We start from the raw sequence: 26,799 nt of genomic DNA, 5'->3' as shown, positions 1-26,799 counted from the left end.
CTGGAAAACATTCCACATGCACTTGTAAAGTATGTATATTCGGCTGCTTTGGGATGAAATGCTCTGAAGATACCAATTAAATCTATCTGATCTTTTGTGTTGTTTAAGGCTGCTGTCTCCTTGTTGATTTTCTGTTTGGAAGATAACCACTTAAGTCAAATGGGTATTAAAATCCCCCACTATGACTGTATTTCTGTTGATCTCTCCCTTTATGTCCATCAAGATTTGCTTTACATATTTAGGTGCTCCTATTTTGGATGTATAAATGTTTATTAGGGTTTTATCCTCTTGTTGGATTGTTCCCTTTATCATTGTGTAGTATCCTGTATCTTAGTAGCACCCTGGTTTTAAAGTCTGTTTTGCTAGATACATGTATTGCTACCCCAGCTTTGTTTCTCCTTTCCATTGCATGAAATATCTTTTTCTATCCCTTTACTTTTATTCTGTGTGTCTCTTCCAACCTGAGATGGGTCTCTTGGAGGCTGCATATATATAGATCTTGTTTTCTTTTCTTTTTTTTTTTTATTGTTATTCAATTACAGTTGTATGCCTTTTCTCCCCATCCCTCCACCCCACCCCAGGTGAACCCACCTCCCTCCCCCCTCTCCACCCTCCCCCTTGGTTTTGTCCATGTGTCCTTTATAGTAGTTCCTGTAATCCCCTCTACCCACTGTCCCCGCCCCCACCCCCCACCCCCACCCTGGCTATTGTTAGACTGTTCTTAACTTCAATGTCTCTGGTTATATTTTGTTTGCTTTTTTCTTCTATTGCTTATGTTCCAGTTAAAGGTGAGATCATATGGTATTTGTCCCTCACTTCCTGGCTTATTTCACTTAGCATAATGCTCTCCAGTTTCATCCATGCTGTTGCAAAGGGTATAAGCTCCTTCTTTCTCTCTGCTGCGTAGAATTCCATTGTGTAAATATACCATAGTTTTTGGATCCACTCGTTTGCTGAGCATCACTAGCCATCAGAGAGATGCAAATTAAAACCACAATGAGGTATCATCTCACACCAGTCAGAATGGCCAACATAAACAAATCCACAAACAAATGTTGGAGAGGATGTGGAGAAAAGGGAACCCTCGTGCACTGTTGGTGGGAATGCAGACTGGTGAGGCCACTGTGGAAAACAATATGGAATTTCCTCAGAAAACTAAAAATGGAACTGCCCTTTGACCCAGTAATTCCGCTGCTGGGATTATACCCTAAGAACACTGAAACACCAATCCAAAAGAATCTGTGCACCCCAATGTTCATAGCAGCACAATTTACAATAGCCAAGTACTGGAAGATCTTGTTTTCTTATCCATTCAGCTACCCTATGTCTTTTGACTGGAGCATTTAAGCCATTTACATTAAAGGTGATTACTGATAGATACATATTTATTGCCATTTAAAAAATATTTCCTGTTTTTCTTTGTTTTTCTTCTTCTTAAAGCAAGCCCTTTAACATTTGTTGAAGTATTGGTTTGGTGTTCACAACCTCCTTTAGTTTTTTCTTGTTTGGGAAGCTCCTTATTTCTCCTTCAATTTTAAATGATAGCCTTGCTGGGTAAAGTAGCCTTGGTTGAAGGGCCTTGCTTTTCATCAACTTGAATATTTCATGCTATTCCCTTCTGACCTAAAATGTTTCTGTTGAGAAATCAGATGACAGTCTAATTGGTGCTCCTTTGTATGTAACTATCTGCTTTTCTCTTGTGGCTTTTAGGATTCTGTCCTCATCTTTAAGCCTTTCCATTTTCATTATGATGTGTCTCAGTGCAGGCCTGTTTGGGTCCAACTTGTTTGGGGCTCTCTGAGCTTCCTGGACTTGTGTGTCTTTTTCCTTTACCACATTCAGAAGTTTTCAGTCATGATTTCTTTAAATAGGTTCTTGATCCCTTGTTCACTCTCTTCTCCTTCTGGTATCCACATGATGTGGATGTTGTTATGCTTCACATTGTCTCAAAGATTTCTTAAGCTCTCATTTTTTTTTTTTAATTATTTTTTCTTTTGCTGCTCTGGTTGGGTGTTTTTTGCTACCTTGTTTTCCAAATCACTGATTTGATCCTCTGCTTCATCTAAGCTACTGTTTATTCCTTCCAGTGTATTATTTGTTTCATTCAGATATTGCATTCTTTATTTCTGATGGGTCCTTTTTATGGTTTCTATGTCTTTTTTCATGCTGTTGAGTATCCTTATAATCATTACTCTAAACACTCTGATAAATTGCTTGTCTCCATTTCTTCTAGTTCTTCTGGAGAATTCTCTTGTTCTTTCATTTGGGACCTGCTTCTTTATCTTCCCATTTCGGCTGCCTCTTTGTGTTTGTTTCTATGTATTAGGTAGAACTCATCCATGCCTAAGACAAACCCTGTCTGTAACTGGCCCTGGGGAACCTGTTTCGAGCTATCAGCAATCCATACAGCTTGTGTCTCCCTCTGCTGGGCCTGGGTATGCGCAGAAAGAACCAGGATGCATACCAAGGCCACCTTTTACCAGCATCAGGCCTGTGGGAGGGTCAGCTAATGCTTCAGCTCCCAGAGATTTGTCTCTGCCTGAAGGCTTTCTGTTAGGCTTAAAGAGTGAAAGTCTTCCAGCTGTACTCTTCAGCAACAGGGCTTAAGCACCACAGGGTGGGGCACAGTAATTCCTGTGGAGGGGGCTATTGCTTCCCCTTAGGCTGATGCCACTTGTAGGGGATTGCTCTGCCTGAGGAAGACGGCTCCTGCAGTATGCAGAATGGGCTCAGCACAGAGATCCTGGCAGTTCTTCAGTTCTCTCAGTTCTTCAGTTCCTTCAGTTCTCTCCCCAGAGCCACCAGCCTCAGACTCTCCCCATGCATCACTAGTCCACTCTACCCTCCCTCTGCTGGAGTCCAGGGTAAGTGGCTGCAACTGGAATTTTGTGTGTTGGCCTTTTAAGAGGCTCTCTGCATCTCCAGCCATCTCTCCCTGGTAGACAGAAACTCCACTGCTTTTCATAGCCATATGTTATTTGGGTTCCTTTCCTGGTTCTGGGGTTGTAGGCTAGGGAGCTCAGCTTGGCGTTTATACCTCACAGTTCTCAGGGTTAACCACCCGGCCACTGAAATATCCCTCCAGGCCTTCAGCTACTGCCTATGGGAGCCCAGCCAGCCCTCTGCGCCTCCTCCGTACTCCCTACCTGGCTTGTGATGATGTAGCTTCTTCTATCTGTCCATGGTTATAAGGCTTATTTCTAGCTACTATTCAGTTGGTTATTCAGGGTAATTATTCTATAATTTTCTATAATTCCGGTTTGGTCCTGGGAGGAGGTTAGTGTAGCTTCAACTTATTCCTCCACCATTTTGGGCCTCTCTCAGTTTGGCTTTAATATTGCTCCATCATCTTTGGCTTCGTTTGTTAATATGTTGCAAGAGTCATCTGCATTGATGCAGATAGCTGTGTCTGGACAACACACCCACTCACATGTTGTGCAGTTTTTTTGTGAAACATCAAGTGACCCAGGTGACTCAGCCCCCCTACAGCCCAGGTTTGGTACCCTGTGACTTCTAGCTTTTGCTAAAACTAAAATCACCCACTTCTGTATACACACACACATATACCTTTGAAAGGGAAGAGATTTTAGACCATTGATGAGATTCAGGAAAATATGACGGGGCAGCTGAGGGTAATTGGGAGAACTGTATGAAGATCCAAGGTGCCTACTTTGAAAGGGACTGAGGCATCATTGTCCTATGTACAGTGTTTCTCGTACCTTGTGTCTTCTTTAATAAATGTCTCTATTTTTCACACTACATGTCTGGATACTTTCTTGACAGACCTTGTATCATAGCCATGCAATGTGGCTTTAAATTACAATACCTGAATATTACTTAATTTTGATGGCCTGTTGTGGAGTATCTATTCAAGTATCTTGCCCAGTTTTCTTTTGAGTTTACAATTTTACTGGCTGATATGAAGGAGTTCCTCTTATATGCTGGACATGAGCCTTCTGTGGGTTGTATGTATCACAAATATACCTCCCATTCTGTGGAATGCCTTTCTACTCTTTTAATCATGCTTTTTGCTGAAAAAAAAAAAAAAACCATCATAATGTAGCTCAATATATCAGTGTTTTCTTTATGACAAGTTATTTTTTTGTGTATCCTGTGTACAAACTCTTATTGTCCTTGGTTCATAAAGACATTCTCCTATGTTTTCTTCTAGAAAAAATTTTACTAAATTTATTGTTTTACTTTCACTTTTTAATTTCATTAAAAGCTACCAGTAATTTATTTTTGCATTTTTCAGGAGATGTGCAGGGTCTGAGAGTTTACCCTACTTACAGGCTAAAAATTAGCTTATTATCATTTCATGAATGCTGGGAAAAGACATGACATTGCTGTCTCAGAGAAAAAGAAATTTATTACCCACAACAAGAGCAGTATGCAGAGTTTCATGTGGCCTCCTTGCCCTACAGTATATCATTAGGCCCGGATGGATGCTTTCCCATGGAGTGCACTGTATTATAGGAGAGGAACAATGAGCTTGGGGAGTCAACACTTTTATAGTGAACTGGAGCAAGCCTGCTTTTTTTTGGAAGGAGACAACACTTCACTCTTAAGGTTACTTGCTACAAATGCAACCTTGAGAAATGACCTAGGTGAACAGCAAACAGGGCCCTGCATTCTGGGTATACTCAGCAGGAATGTAGCAGTCCATGGAAGAATATAAGTATGCCACTGTCAGCTACTTAGATTAATTTGACCAACAGATGCTGAAATCAAATCTGTTCAATTTGTCTCTTAAAGCATTTAAATAAGGCTACTATGAATAGTAAGCCAAATAGTAGGATAAGGCCAACCCTCAGTAAGACCTCAAAGGTGCCGCCAGGGTCCCAGACTCAACTTACTATGCATAAGTATAAAAGAAAGCGGAACCAGTAGGTCTTATTTTAGATAGACAGGATGTATCAAGTCTATGTATGCATAGACTGGATCAATGTATCCAGTTTATGACCCATTATGAGACATGCAAGGTAATTTAGATATTATTTCAAAGACTGTATTTTTCCTTCATAGGGCTTCTAATTTTTTTAAAATGTCTGTGATTTTATTTGTGTTCTTTCTTGAAATATAACTATTCCTTGTTTTTGAACATTCTAATATATTTGGTTTAAAATATCGTTCAAATTGTTCTATCATCTGTTGTTCCTAAAGTCAATTCTCTTATTTTCTTTTGAGTCTCTTTTATGCTATTTTTTTTTTCTTTTCATGCTTTGCAGGTTTTGATTGTTAATTCTTCTTTTGCACAAGTAGTTTTGCAGTATTCTCGTGTTGTTTGTATTGTGACGCACAGCCTTGGATGTAAGTACAGTCACCCTGGGATGACTGTGATTTTGGCAGGGCTCTCTTTGACTATATCTATATCTCTTTCTTTCACTATTTTATTAAGCCAGCTGTTAGCATTCACTTATTGCAGATCGATTGCTATAATGTTTTCAACAATTCCTGGAGTATAAATTGTTCCACAATGTCATCTAATTCACTTTGGACTCCTTTGCAGTGTTAGTTTCTAAGGTTTGTTTTGACCTCAGGCAGACTTGTAAGATGTCTCTTTCTTGGGTTTTCTCTAATAAACTTGCTGGCCTATGTTTATCTTGTATCTCACATGAAGCTATCAGCCTCTTTGTAATTACTTAATGCCAAAAATCTCCATTGATTTTCAGAGTGCTCTTAGGCTTGAACTTCACCCACCCTCTGTTCAAATAAAGTCAGTTTCTTGGGAGCTTTGGTATTCTTTGTTTTGCAGTCTGCCTCTCCCTCTGGAAAAAAACCTCTGAGACACAATTTCAGAGCTGGGAGTGGGGATAATGAAAGAATAAATGGCACCATTTGCCTAGTAGGCCTATGACCTTGGTAAACATAACTGCCATTTTACCCTTCTGAGCTTTTGTCCCTAGGACTGGAAATTACTGAAAAGCAAGAACAGAATGTAATTAACCACTCCCTACAGCCACAGGCAAAAGAAAACAAACTGCAGCCTCCTGTTACAATACCTTCAACAGCCCAGGGGCCTCACAACAGCAGCCACCACCCTTTTATAATCCAATAAAAGCACAAAGCCCCTACCAGCTCAATGCTGGTGTATCTCTCCATACCACACCCCTCTCCTTTCTTGGAGAGTGAAAAACTTTACTCTCTATACTTTCTTCTCTTTGTGAATTCTTTCACAGCCCGTGTCACTGACCATTCTAATAAATAATGATTGCTTCTGAGTGACACCCTGGTTTAGGAGCAGGATGCTGTGCAATAACCTCCGGTCTTCTTGGCTTGCTTCTCATAGGATGAAAACTTCACCCATGAATGAGCTCGGATGAGGGAGATTGAGACCCCAGTATAGTCGGCATAACATGCTGAGATAAGCCTCTGCCCTATGAGTGTGGGGTAGGTGGAAGTAGCACCCCCCCAACCTCTTAGCCATACTTGACTACAATTTAGCCTGAGAAAAAGTATCTGGAGTGGGAGATGATAAGAAGCACTGGCATCCTGCCCTTGTCAGGAAGATACCAAAGCCTTCAACTGGGAGCTTGGAGGAGAGGTAGCCCCATTATCTGGGGTACACTCACCTGGAGTGAAGCTTCCAGTCAAGCTGGGGTGGGGGAATTGGTGCAGGGAGGGAGCAGGTGTAGTTGAAATGCCACGATTCTCACTGTTCTGAATTTTAATAGATTATCCTGAATGAATGTTTATTTGTTGCATGCCCTCAGGAGGATTTCCAGAGAATTGAAGTGGTTATTTTTGTTTTGTTACTTTCAACTTCATGCTTATTTTACTGGGGCGCAGATCCATGGAACTTCCTCATTCTACCATTTTGTAAGTCTTCCAAATCTCATCAACCTTCTCATCCATTTAACAGAAATCTGAATCCCATTAGCAGGAAATGCTGTGATTCTTTTTCTTTCAAATACATACTTGGTTTCTTTTCAAATGGACTGATCATTTTAAGTTTGCTTACTTTTGAGTATAAAGTTTTTCCATCTCACTATATTCTAAACAATTTTTGGAAAGGGTGTTGTGTGTGCGTGTGTGTGAGAGAGAAACAGAAAGAGAGGCATGGGGGAGAGACATACTAATGTACTGTATATTTTTAAAACCCTATAAATTGTTAAATTGGGTTAAAAATTGAGGTGAGATAATGTCCCAACTTCTGCCTTTTGGTCACAGTTAGGTCTTTCACACTTCTGTGAGTATGCCACAAATGAAAGGCCCTGATTGCTCTTTATTTGCATCATTTCTCAGGTTGGTTGTTTTTGTAACAAGCAATTCTGAGAGATTAGGTGTTGTCTTCCTCCAGGACAAAGGACAAGTATGCATATTGTTTGCTATAAAACAGTGTATTACCCAAGCTCTGTGTTCCTTTTCTGTAATGCACCCACAGATATGTGCAGGCATCCATCTGAGACCTCTGTGTCACCCCCATGGGATTTAGGGAAGAAGGGGAACGGAGGCAAACATGTTAATACTCATGCTACTTGCTGTACTGTGAGTAACAAAGTCCTTTGTCTCTAGCCCAGGAATCTAGTGTCTTCTGTCAGCATCCATGAAACAGTACCAGTCTAACCTGTTAGTGTGTAAGTGAAGTAAAATCAAATCCTAGATCTGACAGTTTGGTAATGAGAATTGGATGCTGACCAAAACATAGCTTTATGGAAGAGGAAGGGCAAAAGTCCTGTGGGGAAGGTTTGGGGATATGAGAAGACTCTCTGAGGTTTGAAGCAAATGCTCTCACCCAGCTGGTGGGTGAAGGCAAAAGGAGTAAGAGTTGTCCACTGTCCTGAGTGTTGATGAGGCTGAGTGATGAGAAGTAGGATTGAAACAAGCCACCTGAGTGGTGTTTGGTTGTTGCTCACTCTCCTCTATATGAGAGGTGGAAGGAATGTTATTATGACAATTAGGGTAGCAAACCCTGTGGCTTTAGTTAAATGGCAACATTATTGTGGCTTCTGAGGTAAACTGAAATAAATGGTATCAGTAGTGAGGATCTTGCTATCTGACAGAGCTTTGGGTGAATCAAAACCATTACAAGTTCATCTTGTTGAGCCACAGGGAACAGCCCCTCAACACATAAGGGAATAATAAATCCTTGCCAAATAGTACAAAGCCAGCTGCTCAGGTATCTTGCTCCCACCACAGCCCAATGTGACTGGTGAGGATCATGATGTGGTGAGTATTAAGATGGCCAACATTACCAATGACTATAAGATAAAACGCAGTGGTGTCCAGTGGGGCATAAAGAAAGGCACCTCTGAGCTAGAATGATCACTATACAGTGATCATTCTAAGTACCCAGAGGAGGAAGCAGTGCCTATGCTCAGGCACCAATATTAGACTAGGCAGCCAAGGGAGGAAAAAAGCACCCTTGACACTCCTAAGATTCCCTGTGAGCTAGCCTCTCCAACCACTCTGCACTTCTCAAACTGATAGCCATGGAATAACATAGTCTCCTGTTGACTGTTGCTGTAATTCATAACTTATACATTCATTAAGCTTCCGGTCTCTGCCCTGGCTGGTGTGGCTCAGTGGGTTGAGCGCCAGCCTGTGAACCAAAAGGCATGCTAGAGGCAACCAATCGCTGTTTCTCTTGCATATCAGTATTTCTCTCCCTTTCTTTCTCCCTCCCTTCCCCTTTCTCTAAAAAATAAATAAAATCTTTTTAAAAAGCTTCTGGTTTCTGATACCTTAGGGGGGAAAAGGTACACAAATTCAACTGATGGGGCTTGGGTAAAGTTCTCAATGAGGAAGAGAAGCTAAAGTGATCTTATGGGTGGGGCCCTTTGGGTCTATCAATAAATTGTTGTTGCAGCTTATGCTACTGAATGCAGAATTGATATAAATGTGTTACATGGTTATATTTCCCTAGTACATAAGCATCAGAGCTGATTCTCCTGTTTAGAACAGCCATGTGTAGAGTGGTAATATGGAACATGTAACCTACCTCTCTGTCCTCTGCTGAGGAATACAGCAGAAACAATATAGAACCACGAGAAGAGAAAGAGAAATCACAGCTTTAAAGACTTTAAAGCTACGACAGCATTCAGACAAGCCTTTTTCAAGTACAGGCAAACTTGCAGATATTGCGGACTCAGTTCCAGACCACCACAATAGAACGAATATTGCAATAAAGTGAGTCACATGAATTTTGTTGGTTATTCAGTACATATAAAACTTTATACTATAATGTAGTTTATTAATTGTGTAGTAATATTATGTCTAAAAATTTACATACCTAAGTATAAAAGTACTTTATTGCCAAAAGAAATGCTAACCATCATCTGGGCCTTCAGTGGATTGTAACTTTTTTTGCTGGTGGAGGGTTTTGCCTTGATGTTGATGGCTGCTGACTGATCAGGGTGGTGGCCACTAAAGACTGAGGTGCTTTTGGCAATTTCTTTCTTTCTTTTAAAATATGGAATACTTCATGAATTTGCATGTCATCCTTGTGCAGAGGTCATGCTCATCTTCTATGTATCGTTCCTATTTTAGTGTATGTGCTGCTGAAGCACGCGAGCACAGCAATTTCTTAAAATAAAAAAAAAAAACTGTGAAGTTTGCCACATTGATTGACTCTTTCACACACAATTTCTCTGTAATATGTGATACTATTTAATAGCATTTTACCCACTGTAAAACTTCTTTTAAAATTGGAATAAAAAAAAAACTGGAGTCAATCTTTTCGAATCCTGCTGCTGCTTTACCAACTAAGTTCATGTAATATTCTAAATCATTTGTTGTCATTTGAACAATCTTCACTGCATCTTCACCAGGAGTCAATTCCATCTCAAGAAACCATTTTCTTTGCTTATCCATATGAAGCAAATCCTCATCTGTTGAAGTTTTTTTAAATGAGATTGCAGCAATTTGGTCACATCTTCAGACTCCACTTAAAATTCCAGTTCTCTTGCCCTGGCTGGGAGGCTCAGTTGGTTGGAGCATGGTCACATGCACCAAAGGATGGTGGGTTTGGTCCCTAGTAGGGGCACATACCTGGGTTGTGGATTTGATCCCTGGTAGGGATGCATGTAGTAGGCAAACAATCGATGTTTCTCTCATATCGATGTTTCTTTCTCTTTGTCTCTAAAATAAATAAATAAAAATTCTAGTTCTCTTGCTATTTCTACCCCACTGCAGTTACTTCCACCACTGAAGTCTTGAACCCCTTGAAGTTATCGATCAACTTCTTCCAAACTCCTGTTGATGTTGATATTTTGACTTCCCATGAATGGCATTTAGAATGGTGAATCCTTTCCAGAATGTTTTCAACTTACTTTGCCCAGATCCATCTATAATTTACCATCTACCATCACTATCTATGGCAGCTATAGCCTTACAAAATGTATTTCTTAAATAAGACTCAAGAGTCTAAATTACTCCTAATCTATGGGCTGCAGAATGGATGTTGTGTTAGCAGGCATGAAACAACATTAATCTCATGTACATCTCCATCAGAGCCTTTGGGTGACCAGGTACATTGTCAATGTGCAGTAATATTTTGAAAGGAATTTCTTTTCCTGAGCAGTAGGTTTCAACAGTGGGCTTAAAATATTTGATAAACCATGTTGTAAACAGATGAGCTGTCATCCAGGCTTTGTTGTTCCATTTATAGAGCACAGGCAGAGTAAACTGAACATAATCTTTAAGGACCCTAGGATTTTTGGAATGGTAAATGGTAGAAGCATGGGCTTCTACTTGGAGTCACCAGTTGCATTAGCCTCTAACAAAAGAGTCAACCTGTCCTTTGAAGCATTGAAGCCAGGCATTGATTTCTCCTCTGTGAGTATGAAAGTCCTAAATGTCATTTTCTTCTAATAGAAGGCTATTTTGCCTACATTGAAAACCAGTTGTTTAGTGTAGCCACCTTCATTAATGATCTTAGCTAGATCTTCTGGATAACTTGCTGTAGCTTCTACATCAGCACTTGCTGCTTTACCTTGTATGGATTTAGCTTCTCTCCTTAAGCCCCATGAACCAATGTCTGCTGGTCTCAAACTTTTCTTCTGCAGGTTTCTGATCTCTCTCAGCCTTCATAAAATTAAAGAGAGTTAGAGCCTTGCTCTAGATTAGCTTTGGCATAGGGGAATATTGTAGCTGTTTAGCCAGACCACTAAAACTTTCTCCATATCAGCAATAAGGTTGTTTCACTCTCTTATCATTCATGTATTCACTGGAGTAGCACTTTAAATTTTATTTAAGAATGCTCCCTCTGGATTCACAATTTTGCTGTTTAGAGCAAGAGGTCTAGCTTTTGACCTGTCTTGGCTCTTGGCATGCCTTCCTCACAGAGCTTAATCATTTCTAGTTTTTGATTTAAAGTGAGACATGTGACTTTTCCTTTCACTTGAGCACTTAGAGGCCACACTTAGGGTTATTAATTGGCCTAATGTCAATACTATTGGGTCTCAAGAAATAGGGAGGCCCAAGGAGAGGGAAAGAGAAGGGGGATCAGCCAGTTGATGGAGCAGTCAGACTACATACATTCATCAATTAAGTTTGCCATCTTATCTGGATGTGGTTTGTGGAGGACCCAAAGAATTACAATAGTAACATCAAATATCACTGATCATAGATCACCACAACAAATAATAATAAAATTTGAAATATTGCAAGTTTGAACAAAATATGATACAGAAACATGAAGTGAGGAAATGTTGGAAAAATGGCACTGACAAACTTGCTCAGCTAAGGTTTGCCACAAACCTTTGATTTGTAAAAATTGCAAAGAGCAATAAAACAAAGGGCAATGAAATGAGGTATGCCTATATAACATCACTACCTGCCTGATGCAGCTGCCACCACATATTTTTTTTAAGGCAGCTATTAACCTGTTAATAAGTTCTTGTTGAATGCCTGATCATGAGACCTTGTGATTGACTATATGGCCTGATATCCTTATTTTGACATGGATCAACTTGGACTCTATAACTTATATGAGAAGGACCCAAAGGCCTTGCTGATCATATGGAAATGGTATATTCAAGTTGATCAACTGGTATGGCCACTATGGAAAAAAAATTAAAAACAGAACTACAATACAACCCAGCAATTTTATTTCTGGGTATTTATTCAAAGAAAACAGTAACAATCTTTTGAAAAGATATATGTACACCTATGTTCACTGCAGCATTATTTATAAAAGCTAACATATGGAAACAACCTAAGTGTCCAGTGTTAGATAAATGGATATATAAGATACAACATACATATATATATATACATATATATGTACAATGTAATATTTACTCAGCCATGAACAACATGGATGGTATTATGCTAAGTGAAATAAGTCAAATACTATATGATTTCACCTCTCTGTAGAATCTAAAAAATAAGAAATGAACAAATAAAACAGAAACAGACTCAGAGATAGAGAACTGATTATTACAAAGGGGAGGGTGGAAAGGGGAAGGGCAAAAAGGTGAAGAGGATTGAGATACAAACTTCTAGTAATAAAATAAATAAGTCACAGGGATGTAATGTATAGCATAGGGAATACAGTCAATACTATAGTAATAACTTTGTACAGTGACAGATGGTTACTACATTTTTCATGGTGGTCACTTTGTAAGGTATACAGGTGTCAAGTCACTGTGTTGTACACCTGAAACAAATAAGATGTATGTCACAAATAATTTTTAAAAAAATCACAGTTGGCCTGGCTCTGGAGGGATCTTTGCTTTTTGTGAAAAAGTGACAGCTTTGGGGGGCACTTTATCTACCACTCATACCACCTGAAGCAAAGCCATTGGTTCAATAGAGCCCTTGATTCACAGAAGTTTCCCTAAATATCTGGGCCTAGGTAGTTCACTGACGGTTCAGCTCAGGTGAAAGCTGATGGTATTCACTGGGTGTCCAGCTGAGTCAGAATTTTGGAAGACACAATGAGACTGCAGTATGGGCTGATCAGGGCAATGTGAAAGCTGTTATCCTTACCTTAGACCAGGGGTAAGAAAACTCTGGCCCATTAGCCAAAGCCTATTGCCTGCATTTGTAAATAAAGTTTTCTTTGAACACAGCCATGTCTATAGCCGCTTTCACATTATAATGGCAGAGCCGAGACCACAACAGATCGTGTGTAAACAATATTCATACCTACTTCTGTGTGGACCACTGAGAAAGTTCACCAGAACACCTGATGACATCATCAAAGGCATTCACACTGCAAACCAGGAAAATCCAGCAGATTAAAACTGCCATCCTAATTCCACCATCTAAAGATTCAAGTTCAAATTCAGAAATTTTCTCGACTGGCTGCTCTTGACTCCGGATCTAAATTTATAATTGCTCTAACTATTAATCTTTGTCTTTTGTTTCATAGAAGTGCTTTTTATTAAACACCTAATTGCTTATACCATATAAAGGCCTAACTTACATGGGAACTTACTGCTAACACTGACTTCTATTGAAATAAGGCCTCCTTATGTTTATCCTAAGTAATCATGACATAGTGCAATCAATATGGTAAGGCACTAATGGAATATTGAAAGGTTTATTTTCACCAGGTCCAAAAAGGTTCTGTGATTCCCTTCCAGAAGAAGACAATGAGCTGCACACATTAGAACCAGCTTATTGGCCCTGACCCCTGTGGCTCAGTTGGTTGGGCATCCTTCTACAAGGTGAAAGGTCACCGATTCTATTCCGGGATGTTTCTCTCTCACATCAATGTTTCCCTTCCCCTCTTTCTAAAAAATAAGCATAACATAATCACTTTTATTCAACCCCCTGTGTCTCATTACATTGTAATAACCATCCTGAAGGTTGAACAACTTCCTCACTCACTTTATAAGCCATCCTAACTACCTGTCTCTGAGCTCCTTGTTTCTCCCTCAAAAAAAAAAAAAAAATTCATATCAAGTAAGGCTCTCTGAAATTTCTTTTGACACTAGGCATCCTTCTAAGGACGTTACACATGTCAAATTTCTTCCTCACTACAACTCCACGAGACCAGTATCATTATACTAATTTTGTTTATCAAGCACTGGGGCACAGAGAGAAGCTGTTACTCTCCCACGGTCACACAGCTGGTGAAAGGCAGAGCCGGGAGCTGCACCCAGTTATCGCAGCAAGAATCCATGCTGCCTCAAAGAATCAAAGAATCAATGTTTATACCAGTCACTGAACTTGGCTGAAGGCTTCTGACAGCCCCATCTACTGTTTTGTTCTACCAAGGTTTTCAACTCCAGTCACAAACAGGCCACTGCCAAGAACTACCAGGGCGTCGAGCTGTCAAGGATGACTGAGAATTCAGACTCCCATCTGGGGACGTCCCAGGCAGGGGACGGAGGGGCAACCCTGCCCAGCAGCCCGCTGGGGAACAACTGTCATCCACGAGTAGACGAGTGGACGACACATCAGGAACCCAGGAGGTGGGACAGAAGAGGGAGAGCAGCGCGGAACCCCGCCGGGCAGGGGAGGTGCCGGGCCGGGGTGAAGAGGAGGCGGGGACAGGGTCGACTCACAGATCCAGGAGCTTATGGACCCGCCGCATCGCGGCGGTCCTCAAGAGCCTCTTCCGCGGTTCCAGGGCCGCCGGAACCCAGTCAGAGACCGTCCGTCAACTCCTCCCCACACAACGAGTAGGGCCTCGTGACGTCATACGGGTTCTTCCGGTGACTGGGACGGGACCACGCTCGGGACTGAAAAGGCAGCGAGAGAACCCTTGGGGCGGAGTCTTTGAGAGCTCCGCGCAGAGGCTGAAGTGATAAAATAGAGAGTATCCCTTAACTCGCGTGAAGCACTGTGGGAGTTGTAGTTCTTCCACCTGGAGGGTTCCGGCTCTGGGCGGTTTCCCGGCAGTTCCAGCCCCACGCCCAGCCTAGCCAGGTGCATCTTTAGTCGCGCACTGTTGAGAGTTGCTGGTCTTATTTGTCGTGCACTGCTGGGAAATTGCTGCACTCACTAGAAGGATGCATTTGATGCTGGGCCATACATTTGGTAGTGCACACTGGGGAGCCCCTTGGACACAGAGTCCATTACCGTTAAATGGAGCATTGTAGTATCCCAGGAGGACTGCGTTTTACCGAGCACTTTCTGTGAAGCGCACACTGCGCTACGTGCCTTCAATAATTAACCAGGTGCATTTAATCCTGTGAAGTTGGAATCATTGAGCCTAATTTTACAGATGAGGACATTATATGCTCACAAAAACCCCATAAGAATTGCATCATGGAGGCAGGGGTTTTATGTTCAAATCAGAAAATATTCTAAATGTCCACCCAGCACAGTGAGAAGGCTTTGACTAGAAATAAATGATAAAGAATTACTAAAGGATCTTAGGATAGTCAAGTCAGAAACAAAACTAAGCACTACCCATAGTGTTGTGAAGAAGAAAAGCTGAGAGTTTTATATTTAAAATGTTTTTATTCAAGTGTAGTTGGCATTCGATATTATATTAGTTTCAGGTGTGTAACATAGTGATTTGACATTTATGTACCTCATGATGTGATCACCGCACTGTCTAAAACCATCTGTTACTGCGCCAAATTATTGCAATCTTAAGATGAGAGTTTTACAATAAAAAGTCACATTCTTGAGAAGAATCAGCCCTGCATGCTCAGCCTTTGAATTTGCTCAAGATGGTAATCAGACCGCTGTCAAGTGGTCTGGATGATGGCTGTCAGGTGGTCTGGAGATGTGAACATTCTTTCCTAAATTCTTCAGAGGGTTTGAATGTAGAAGGGGCCACTTAGCAAACCTGACAAGCTCAGGGGAGGCCCAGGCAGGCCTCATAAACCCAGAGACTGGAGGTAAAGACACAGAGTGGTCTGAATGTAAAAATTCCTAACTAAAAGCAGGTCATGGTGGGTAGTCTCATCTTAGGCCTGTAGCTTCCTTGACAAAGGTCAATCTTTGCCTTTAAAACTGTCTGTTGTCTTTGTGCATCTAAGATAACATACCTTTGAAATGTCAGAATAGTATTTTTCCAGACCTCTCGAAGGCACAACATTGGGCACCAGAGCAGGAGACCATCGAACCTCTGGTTATTGTCTTGTTGCCCACCTACCATCTCTATCTGCTGGAACTGTTAACTATTGTGTACCCACCAACATAAAAGAAATCTGTTTCTCTTCGTTTTGCTTTTGATCCAGTCTCAGAGATTTCCCTACTTTGCTTTCTCCTGCCTCCCTAATCTACCAACAATAAATTTCATGTACCCCTCCTTATGACTTCTCCTTTGATTGTAACGTATAAAATAAGCTGTGAAAGTGCCATTCTCTGGAGTATTTTCTTGATCTGTTGAGATTTAGCTTCCTGGCAATTGTCAATTTGGTACAAATAAATGCTTATATAATTTTCTCTTAGACTGGATGTTTTTCATAAAACATGTATGTATAAATATATATCTCTATATATCACATATCGGTATATATTATATAATATATACAGTATAATTATAATATGTAATTATATAATTAATATGTAATTATATAATATAATTATATGTTGTATAATAGATGTGTTATATATCTATTATATATAATATATATGAAATATGATATATTATAATAGAGATATAATAGATAAATTATATATATATATTTATCTTCAGATACAACTGAAAAGTTCAAACATTTAAGTTTCCAGGCTAGTTAAAGCAAGAACAGTGTTTCTTTGTCATATCTCAGCCTACTTGCTTTTCAAATTTAGCAACTTGACCATAGTGATTCCATTTTATTTCTTTAGTCTTTCCTCATAAAGGAGGGGCGACTTTCCCCAGGTGCAATTTTCTCTCCTTGGATATGCTGCAGCATACATGCTACTTTTTAGTGCTTTTTCATTTTTCTTTGTAGATTAACTTGTTATTTATATTACTGATTTCCCTTTGTAATCTCTTGAAAGTTGGAACCCAGTCTTGTTCATCTCTAAAAATATTTTTTTAATTTATTTTTAGTCAGAGGGAAAGGGAGGGAGAGAAACATCAGTGTGTGGTTGCCTCTTACGTGGCCCTCATTAGGGGACCAGGCCCACTACCCAGGCATGTGCCCTGACTGGGAATCGAACTGGCAACCCTTTAATTCGCAGCCCACGCTCAATCCACTGAGCTACACCAGCCAATGTTGTTCATCTCTTCAGGATGCTGCTCATTCATTCATCAACACACGTTTATGAAACACTGAAGGAGAGCAGGGATTGTGCTGGGTGCTGAGGATTTGGTGGTGAACACTTGCACCAGACAAGTAAAAGGACAATCAGAGTAACTGTTAAATGCTAAGGTGGAGTTACTTCTATGAGAGCACCCACAGAGGGGGGTGCCGAGCAGGTCAAAGAGAAAAGAGTGATCTGTTAGGGACTTCAAATAGTTTGGGATGGCTGCAGTGGAGAGTGGTGAGAGATGAGTGTAGAGCACGGGTTGTCAAACTTTTTCTATAAAGGGCCAGATGGTAAATATTGTAGGTTTTGTAGGCCATACTGGTTTAGTCATGACTATTCAACTTGTACATCAGCATGAATGGGAGGGGCTGTGTTCCAATAAAGCTTTATTTATGGACACAGAAGTTTGAATTTCATAGTTTTCAGTGTCATAGAATATTCATCTTTTGATATCTTTCAACCACTTAAAAATGTAAAAACCTTAAATTGTATAAAAACAGGCAGTGGGCTGGATTTGACTGGCCGGCGGTTTGCCCTCTCCTGATCTGGAAAGCTAAAATGGGGTCTGATGGTCTGTGTTATGTAAAACAATTTAGGCTTTGTTTAGAGGACTTTGGGCAGAGTCACAGATAGGTTTTAAGCAAGGATAGAGCATGCGTAGGATAGATGAGTTTTAGAAGGAAATTGAAAGCTATTCAGTGGTTAGGGAATTGTAGAGGTCACAGGTGGAGGTTCAGAGACCCCATGGGAGTCTTTGATATCTTACGTTAAGTAATAGCACTGGAATAGACAGATTCAAGAGGTAATGGAAGTAGAACTGATAGGTTTTAGAGATTGATTGGGGTTGGGTGGGAGAAAGTGAAGAGTCAAGGCTAATTTCTAGGTTTTGGCTTTGGAGAATTGGGTGTCATATGGTGGTGCCATTTATTGAGCTAAGAGGACTAAAGGGATTTTTTTTTTTAAAAGGGGGAGATTATTTAAAATTTGGACATATGGATATTGAAGTGTCTGTGGAAAATGAAGTTTTGGGACTATAATCTGGAAATTGTGCTGGTTTGCTTTTCGAGAAGAGGTCGAATAGCAGTGACAGTACGCGCATTTGCTTATGAATACAGTGATTTTTTGAAAGAATCCTCTGTTGCTCTGGGAGCAAATTAGACCTTGGAAGACCATAGATGACCTTGACAGAGCAGAAAAGGGCAGAACTTCATGGTCCTTCCTACCCATTGAATACAGCCCAGCTTGAGTGCTGCCCAGCTGTCTATCTCGGTCTTCCCAGTGATTACTTGATTCTTCAAGACCAGAAAAATTCAGATCACTTACCCCAGTATTATGAAATGTTCAGCTTTGGGTGCGTGTATTCTTCTCAGTAGTCAAAAAAATAATCACAGCTGGGTGTTTTTTCCTTTTAAGAAAATGTCAGTTATATAACAATGTAAGTCCTAGTCTTTTCTAGCCAATTATTTCAAAGGTCAAAGATGTGTAAGCCCTCATGATATTACAATTCTTAGAACTAGTTTTACAATGATTGCCTGCAGATTTTAGGGCCAGCAGTATCTATACACAAGCCTCTTAGATACTTGGCATAACTGTTTCAAGAATTTACTTTGAGTCCTCACTGGTGTGGTGCAGTGGGTTGGGCATCGTCCTGGCAAACTGAAGGATTGCCAGTTCAATTCCCGGTCAGGGCACATACCTAGGTTGTGGGCCAAGTCTCCATTTAGGAGCGTGCCTCTAAATAAATAAAATGTTTTGTTTTGTTTTGTTTTTTTAAAAAAGAATTTACTTTGAGTCTCTTGCCACTGAATAAGATCGATCTGATATATGTTTTGGTTGCCTTGCCATGCTCATTTCATTCCTTCCTTATTTTATAGCAGCCTGGTAGTTTGGGGAATTGACCCCATCTTCCAAGGTGGGATAAGATTAAGCTAATCAGTGATTGCTGTAGTGATAGATACAGGGTGTGGCAGGCCTAAACCAATCAGGAAGTCAGGATATTTCTTCAGCCACAAGGATGGGTTCAAGAATGGGCATGTGGGCATGTAACCCATGTGAGACCAATAAGAAGCAGGAAAAGTTTTGCTGAAGATTTCTGGGAAAGAAGTTTTCTCAAATTTACGACAGTGCTTTGTGAAGCAGCACACTGTCTTCTCAGCATCGCCATGTTGAGTGACGTTAAATAGAGGAAGACAGAAAGAGAATTTCAGGAGAACAGCCAGGGTTCCGATTGAACTGTTCCTGAACACCACCCCTCCTCTCTCCTGTCAAATGACAAAAATAAAACAATTCAGCCAGAAGCTTGATGTCTTCTATTCAAAGGAAAACAATTCATGGACTGAGGGAAAACAGGGTCTCACAAGCAGTGGAGCACTATTCCTGAGGGATGTTTGGGCAAGAGCAAGATTTACAGAATGAAGCAACAACGAGGAAACGCATGACTGGCGAGGAGGTTGGAAGTTTCCACACAAGGCTAGCAGGTTAGCTGGGGAATAAGCAAAGAGTATTTGGCTGAAGTTGATAGACTGGGGCTGCAAATCTGAGAATAAGGAAATCATTATAGATTCTTGGCGGTTGGGTATTGGCTGGCTAAATATACTGTACCTCTGGTCAGGCAGAGCATTTGCTGGAACGTGAAAGTTGTCTAAGGTTTGGTTTGCTGACATGGCACCCTGGGCAGGAGGGTCTCCATTATGGGCCTAGAAATGTATTTTAACACTACTTTCTGTTATATAATGCAGTTAATCTCCTTTGTTGTTATAAAATCAATAGAGTTTAATTTTCTGTATCTTGCAGTCAAAAACACCCTAACAGTTAGAAATTCAGAGCAGGAGTCACCAGCATATAGATGGAAATCGAAGGTATAGGAATAGATGAGTTCACCCAACAGGTGTATGTAAAGTGAGAACAACAACCTTGGATGAGAGAGCCGAGGAACAGCAATTGGCTGGTGATTGACACTGAGAAGAAACACCCAAAGAGGTAGGGAAGGAATATTAGGGTGCTACAGAAGATAAACGTGATCAAAATTGTTATATGCTGTGGAGAGGTCAAGTAAGGTAACACTTGAAGGTGATTTAGCAACAAGAAAGTCATTGGTAGTCACTGAGGCAGTGGTGGAGGGTGCAGGCTGATTGTAATGGGAAGAATGAATGGGAAGTGAGGAAATGAACAAAGAAGTAGCCTCACACAATAAATACTTGTGCGAATGAATTGCTGCTTCTATTTAGACTCATGCTGAGAAGAAAAGTAGATTGTATAAGGACATAGCTCCACTTGAAAGCAAATATAATGGGACAATTCAGAACTATTATTTATAGACCTTCTAGGTATCCAATGTGATAAATATTATGTGATCTCATGGAATCATCAAATAAGTCTGAGATATACTATTTTATAGATAAAGGTGAGAGCTTCCCAAATAAAAAAGTTTGTCAGACTCAGAAGACCGTGTACTTTCTATTCCATTTCGGGCGCTCAGGAGAGAAGTTTATGGTGCCTCCAAGACCAGCAATATAACTTGCAGAGCCCCTTTCTAAAAAGTTATGAAGAATTTCAAGATGGTGACAGCGGAGCACTAAGCCAAAGCAGGGCCCTGTGCAGCTGCACAAGTGGCCCATCCCTGAGGATGGCTCTTGGTGCATCCAAGGTCAGGACTTCTCAAAGAAAACCAGTTCCATCTACTGACTGTTCAGGAACTCTCTGTCGAAATAAAATTCAGTGACAGATATGAACACAGGAAATCATCTTTACTAGCTGTTTCAGGGAACCAGGCTTTCAGAAGTAGTGGCTCATTAAATAGAATAAGAGGAATTTGTAGATCGCATGATAGGGCAGATATTTACAGCTCAGATATGGCAGTTGACAGTTCAGATTGGCTAAGAACAAGATGTTCCTGTCTTTTGGAAAGGAAAACAGGATGTTATTATTCTTGTGGCTTATCTTGGGAGGCAAAGTTTTTAGGATTTCCTGTTAAGTCAAGACTTTTAGGAAGTTCCTGTTATTCATGGTTTATCTTGGAATGCAAGGTTAAGAGCAAAAGCCTTTTCTGCTACGTGGTAAGTGATTTGTGGACAGGGCAAGGCTAAGGACAGGGTGTTATTTTTCCTTTCTCACTTCTTTGCTTGCTGTGCCCACTTCACTGTATTTTTCTCTAGCTCAGAACCTTCTCCATTCTCTACACTGGGTACTAAGCAAAGAAAACTTTATTATAGTTTGTTCCTCTGAATTACTTTTCTTAAATAATGCTATTCATTTCTAGTGTGTGTTTGTGTGTATAAAAATCTATAATAAATGTATATGTTAACTGACCAAGTATATCTCTTACACTATATATATTACATATATACAATCTTAGGTCAATAAGAATGTGTGTCCACACAAGTAGATGGCAAAAATTGTTGTTCAAATTGACTTTATATGTCATATCTCAAAACACGAGAACAGGCTACAAGTGAGGTTCTTTACTCTTAAGCCATACCGTTCTTATTTTGATTCAAAATAGCAATTGCTCTTCTAGTATGAATTTTCAGTTCAGTATAACATATACATCATCATCTATTACTAATCCCAAATCATTTCAATTGGGTTTTGTTAAAATGCCCAGACTAGGCCTAAGGTGGAGTCACTTATACTACTCCCCATATCTGCAAACTGGAACAAACTAAATTTCTGTGCCCTACTCTCCCAGAAAAGGAAGTCCTAAGCCAACCAATCAATACTTGCCTGCTCAGCATAATTTACCTGATTCCTCTCCTACACTTCCCTTTGCTCCAAATAAGGAAAGTAACCCCACTTTAACCAATCGGCAAACGCCCAGTGTAATTTCCTTCTCACTTAGGTCTGTAAACATTTGAGGGCTTGTACAGTTCTTCAAAGCTCCTTTCTGTCTGCTAGACTAGATGCTACCTCATTATGAATTGCTGAATAAAAGCCTACTAGATCAGTAAATTGTCTGTGGAAATTTTTTTCCACAGTTACCAAGGATAGTTGCGAACATTTATTGAGTGATTAGCATAATGCCTTGCACACAGTAAGCATTTTGAAAGTTCTAATTTATTTAATCCTCAAAGCAACCCTGATTGGTAGGTATTTTTACCATTATTGCCCATTTTCCAGATGAGAAAGCACAGCTGCAATGAGATTAAGAAGCATGCCCAAGCTCATGTGGCTAGTCAGTGGTAGAGCTGGGATTTGAAATGAAACAATTAGGATTGTTTACCCAACAATTACAGCTGGGTTCTTAAGCATGACTATGTATATTTCTACCTTTATGTTTCTAGATAAAAAACTTATCCATTTTCATGATTGTAAAATATACTGGTAGATATCAAAGATTTAGAACTAATGGATATCTTGGCTATAATTTATTCCAACATCTTAATTTTACAGTTTGAGAGACTTTCAGAAACATTGACTGATTTTTCAAGATGTGTGCAGACAAATGGCAAAGACGGGACTAGAACCTCAGTTTGCCAATCTCTTAGTCAACATATAATTTTAAAGTTGATCTTTAGGTTATAACTGTGAAGAAGACTAAAAATAAACAGAATAAAGGTAAGCCAGATGAGCCACTACTTATCAACCTACTATGTACAGGTTATTTCCAAGTAGGAGTGACCTTAACTTGTGCCAATGTGAAAAGAACATGTGCTATTTAATTTAATTTTTTTATATCTCATATTATGTTTTACTCTAAATTGGAAACAGTAGTGCCCATGCTCATGAATTATTGTGCATTGTTAAAATTTTTCATTGGCTGGACCCTTGATTTAATTTGATTCTAGGCTATTGTGGGTGCTAAAAAAATTAACACTTTTCCTCCCACCTTCTAAGTTCTTCTACTGGGCTAATAATTAAATGAATAGAGAGACAGATTTACAGGAGAAGAACAAATTTTAATACATGTGCATGATGAATTCACATAAACATGAAAATTCCAAAGACAGTGAAGCAACATTGGGTACATATGACATTTTTGGACAAAGGAGGAAGGAGGGTTGGGTATTAGATTTCAAAACTGAAAATGGGCGATTACAGGTAGTTGAGGAAGAGCAGAAACACATGGCAGGCAAATCCTTGCTAGGCAACCCAGAAACAATGGGACCCAGGGGTTATCTAGCTAACAGGCCCCTGTCAAAAGCCCTCCTATTTACCACACTTCATCCAAATTAGGCTATTCAGGCTAAGGAGAACATCCTAAGATGTCCCTGCCTGGTGTAGGTCTTTCCATCTGAACCTCTTAGGCCAGAAAGGGGAGGCTCAAAGGTTCTTTCTACGTCTTGTTTCTTAATAGCCTGCTTAAAACCAAGATCCCCAAAAGGCAGCCTCAGGGTGGCAAAACTCTGGTTTCCTTCACTACAAATCCAGGTCTTTCAAATTCTCAAGAGTTTGAGGCTTACAATGTATGACTCAAAATCCAAGCAAGAGAAAGCTGGCCAAGTTCATATTAATAAAGAGGCTGCTTACCAAGGGATGGGCAGAATTAAGGGAAAGCAGGGTAGGGGCAGTTCAATATCCCAGAACTAGCAATAGAAGGAAGCCCTTATGTCTCCTGGTCCTGAAAGGATGGGGAGGGAGTAGTTACCAAAACCTGGGGAGAGTGGCCACCTAAAAGGAGCTATGGCTTTCGGGTCAGTAAAGGGACATAGTCAGTCTGTTTTAAACCAGCCAGGAGAAAGCTTGAAGAACAAATACTGTAATCCCTTTTCCATCCTCCTCATGCTGACCTGCTGGTACCTGTCAGAGCTTCAACCCAATCAGAAATTAAAGGTCAAGGATCCCAGTTTATGCACTTTATCAAGTTAGTCTGTTACAGCCCAGAATAAAAAAGGACAAGAGTGAAAAATTTCCAATTCATAAACAGACAACTAATTTTTAGGTAAAGTAATTAAATATCACAAACATTTTGAAAATTAGAACAATAGCTTACTCTGAGCCAAAATAATAACATGCCCTCTTAGAGTTTTTACATTGTAGTGTGAGAGATATTACAGAAAACAACTATACAAGCAAAACTATGTGGAGACGAGGATTACAAAGAGCAACATAGGAATGGGGAGAGAGGGGGAAGGGATAGAGAGGATTACAGGTGTATCTTGTTTTCTTAAACTTTGCTTAATTGCATTTTACAGCTGTTTAGGTTTTTTTACAAGCTGAAGGCAGGATCCTCCACCAGCAGCAGGATTACGACTCGCTTTACTGTAACACTTGCTTTACTGCAGTGGTCTGGAACTGCGCGCACAGTATCTCCAAGGTATGCACACACTGTGGCTTGAGCGGGATCCCCTGGCAAACCTAGAGTAGGGGCACTCTGCAGACAGGATGTGGTGGGGTGGGGGTGAAGGAAAAGGAGAAGTATAAAGCGTAGAAGTAAAGAAAGGAAATTATTTGGTTGGCTATAACTTAAAGCCTAGTTGGCTATTTGTGATTGCTTGCCCTAAGTGTTTTGATATTGTAACCTTGAGGCATTTACAGGTTTAGATTTTATTTTGCTCATGTAGGCCTCCATGGCATTAGAGCCACCACAGTCTAAGCGCCTCCTTATTTAATTAATTTAACAGATACGAAGGATAAAAAAGAGCTAACCGTGCAGAGACCTGGGACAAAAGGAAGATTAAGACTCTGAAGCAAAACATGTGCTTGGTAAAGTTTGAAGGATTGAAGGTGGTCTGTGTGGCTGAATGAAGAGTAGAATAGGAGGTAGGATTAGAAAAGCCAGACCAGGTAAAACCTTGATGATCAAAGGTCTGAGTTTGAGTGTTACTCAGAATGAAATGGAAAACATTGAAAGTTTAAAGAAGGGGATTGATACCACTTGGGCTGCAGTGTTAAGAATGGAGGGGCTGTGGGGAGTGACTCACAGCATGTGTTGAACAGAGCTGAGCCTGGTTGTGGTGGCTTTCCCAGGAGCTATACCTCTCCTTAGCCCCCATCTAGCCTCCTCAGCCCACTCCATGAGCAGGTGGAAGGTAACCTCCAGGAAAAGAATTCTGTGGGCTGGTGGTAAGCAGCAAGTGTGTCTCCCGAACCTTCTTACCTGGGACCCTGATGCCTGCAATCCTCAGCTATCGTCATGGCAACAATAGCTCTTGGAATCTCTGCATCATAGACTCCTAAATCTCAGAACCATGGAAACTTCATGTGGCCAAAAGCTTGGGCTCTGACCTGGAAGTTGAACGCTTATTTTTGCCTAAGGTGAGTGTGATATTATTTATGATAAATACATATTTGGTCTTCATCATTTTTCGGGCACAGAGCTCCTAAAACTTTGGGAACTTCCTAAGAGCAAAGGGAACATCTTTTGTTATGGTATTTGGTCTTTTGTCCTTGGTTCCTGAAATAGCTCCAGGGCCATAAATGTTAAAGGAGTGTCTTGTTATTCATAACAAACCCCTTTTAGCCAAACCAGAGTTTATGTTAATGAGGTGACTTTAGAGGGGGGGACCCCTAGGGATGGGGACTTGTTGCTAGGGAAACCAACCTTGTGATTACAGGGCTGGAACTTTCAGTCTCCTCCCTCACCTCTGGGGAGGGGAGAGGAGGTGGATGTTAGATCTATTACCAATGGCCAATTATTTGATCAATCAGGCCTAAGGACAGGGTTTGGAGAGCTTCTAGGTTGGTGAACACTTGGAAATTTGGGGAGAATGGTGTGCTCAGACAGGGTCTGGAAGCTCTGTGCCCCTTTCCACAAAACTTGCCTTATGCATCTCTTTCATCTGGCTGTTGCTGAGATACATTCTTTTATAATAAACTGATAATTTAGTAAGTAAAATGCTTTCTCAAGATCTGTGAGCTGCTCTAACAAATAAATTGAACCTAAGGAGGGGTTCATGGGAACCTCCAATTTATAGACAGCAGGTTAGAAGGCTGGTAACAACCTGGACTTGTCATTGGCATCTGAAGTGGGGACAGGGTGGGGAGGGCACCTGTGGGACTGAACTACTACTCCAGGTAGATCTGATGCTGTCTCCAGGTAGACAGTGTCAGAATTGAGTTAAATTATAGGATACCCAGCTGCTTGATGTGTGGAAGCCCCACACAGCTGGCATCAGAAGTGAAGTAGTGTAGTAGTGAAGTATAGATGAGAAACACATGGTGGTGAGTTTTCCTTGGACTGAACCACTTCTTGGTAATTCAGTTTCTTCATTTGTAAAATGAGAATAGTAATACAGTGCTGTTATCAGCCCTGCCCTGGCACAGTCTTGTCTGGTCTGGTCCAGCGCCTTTGTGTGTCAGGCAACCTCTGGGTTCTTGACTCACCCAAGAAAAATTTCAAGGACAAGTTGGAGTGAGAACAAAGCAGCTTTTATTCAGGTAGAGAAAATGAAAAGCGTGAGAGAGCACAGGCGCCACTGTGAAAGAAGCCAAAAGTATGCGCCTGAGTGGATGTGGGCGCACTCACGCCTGAATTGCAGTTAGTTCTTGAGGTTTTAAGTGTTTCCAGGTTGGGAGGGGTTGTTTCCAAGCTTTGTGGAACCAAATTCTGACTTTGCCTTCTGGTTGGGAGGGAGTCTTCTGACTAAAATGGTTCATTCTGGAAATGTCTTGGCATTTGTCCCCCTTGGCCTCCTTTTTACTTGTGGTGTCAATTTTTATTATAATGATGGTACAATGAGCTTTGGGGTCATTCTCTGTTCAATTTTACCTCTATCTTGGATTAGTCTGGATCTTACTGGTTTTTGGTATCTTCCTTCCTGACTATGGTGG

General features: G+C 40.6%; 1 protein-coding gene, 1 long non-coding RNA gene and 1 other non-coding gene across 3 annotated transcripts in view; 1 reads left to right on the top strand and 2 right to left on the bottom strand.

Annotated features, from left to right (window-relative positions):
* AMN1 (antagonist of mitotic exit network 1 homolog) overlaps positions 1-14,613 on the bottom strand; it is a 49,929-nt gene extending 35,316 nt beyond the window's left edge. Inside the window, exon 1 of the mRNA XM_024575437.3 lies at positions 14,460-14,613. Coding sequence (XP_024431205.2) covers positions 14,460-14,488 — 29 coding nt within the window. The 5' untranslated portion in view covers positions 14,489-14,613. The remainder of the gene's footprint in view (positions 1-14,459) is intronic.
* LOC112318703 (U6 spliceosomal RNA) lies at positions 9,407-9,509 on the bottom strand. Its single transcript, XR_002976231.1, has one exon. It is a non-coding gene; the product is annotated as a U6 spliceosomal RNA (small nuclear RNA).
* A 9,618-nt stretch (positions 14,614-24,231) lies between the features above and the next one.
* Positions 24,232-26,799, top strand: part of LOC139440774 (uncharacterized) — a 34,480-nt gene continuing 31,912 nt past the window's right edge. Inside the window, exons 1-2 of the long non-coding RNA XR_011650932.1 lie at positions 24,232-24,343; positions 24,651-25,284. This is a non-coding gene — a long non-coding RNA (uncharacterized lncRNA). The remainder of the gene's footprint in view (positions 24,344-24,650; positions 25,285-26,799) is intronic.

This window comes from Desmodus rotundus, chromosome 3, assembly GCF_022682495.2.
Source record: "Desmodus rotundus isolate HL8 chromosome 3, HLdesRot8A.1, whole genome shotgun sequence".
Classification (NCBI taxonomy): domain Eukaryota; kingdom Metazoa; phylum Chordata; class Mammalia; order Chiroptera; family Phyllostomidae; genus Desmodus; species Desmodus rotundus.
The sequence above is the reverse complement of the archived record's forward strand: the minus strand, read 5'-3'. Positions and strand labels throughout refer to the sequence as shown.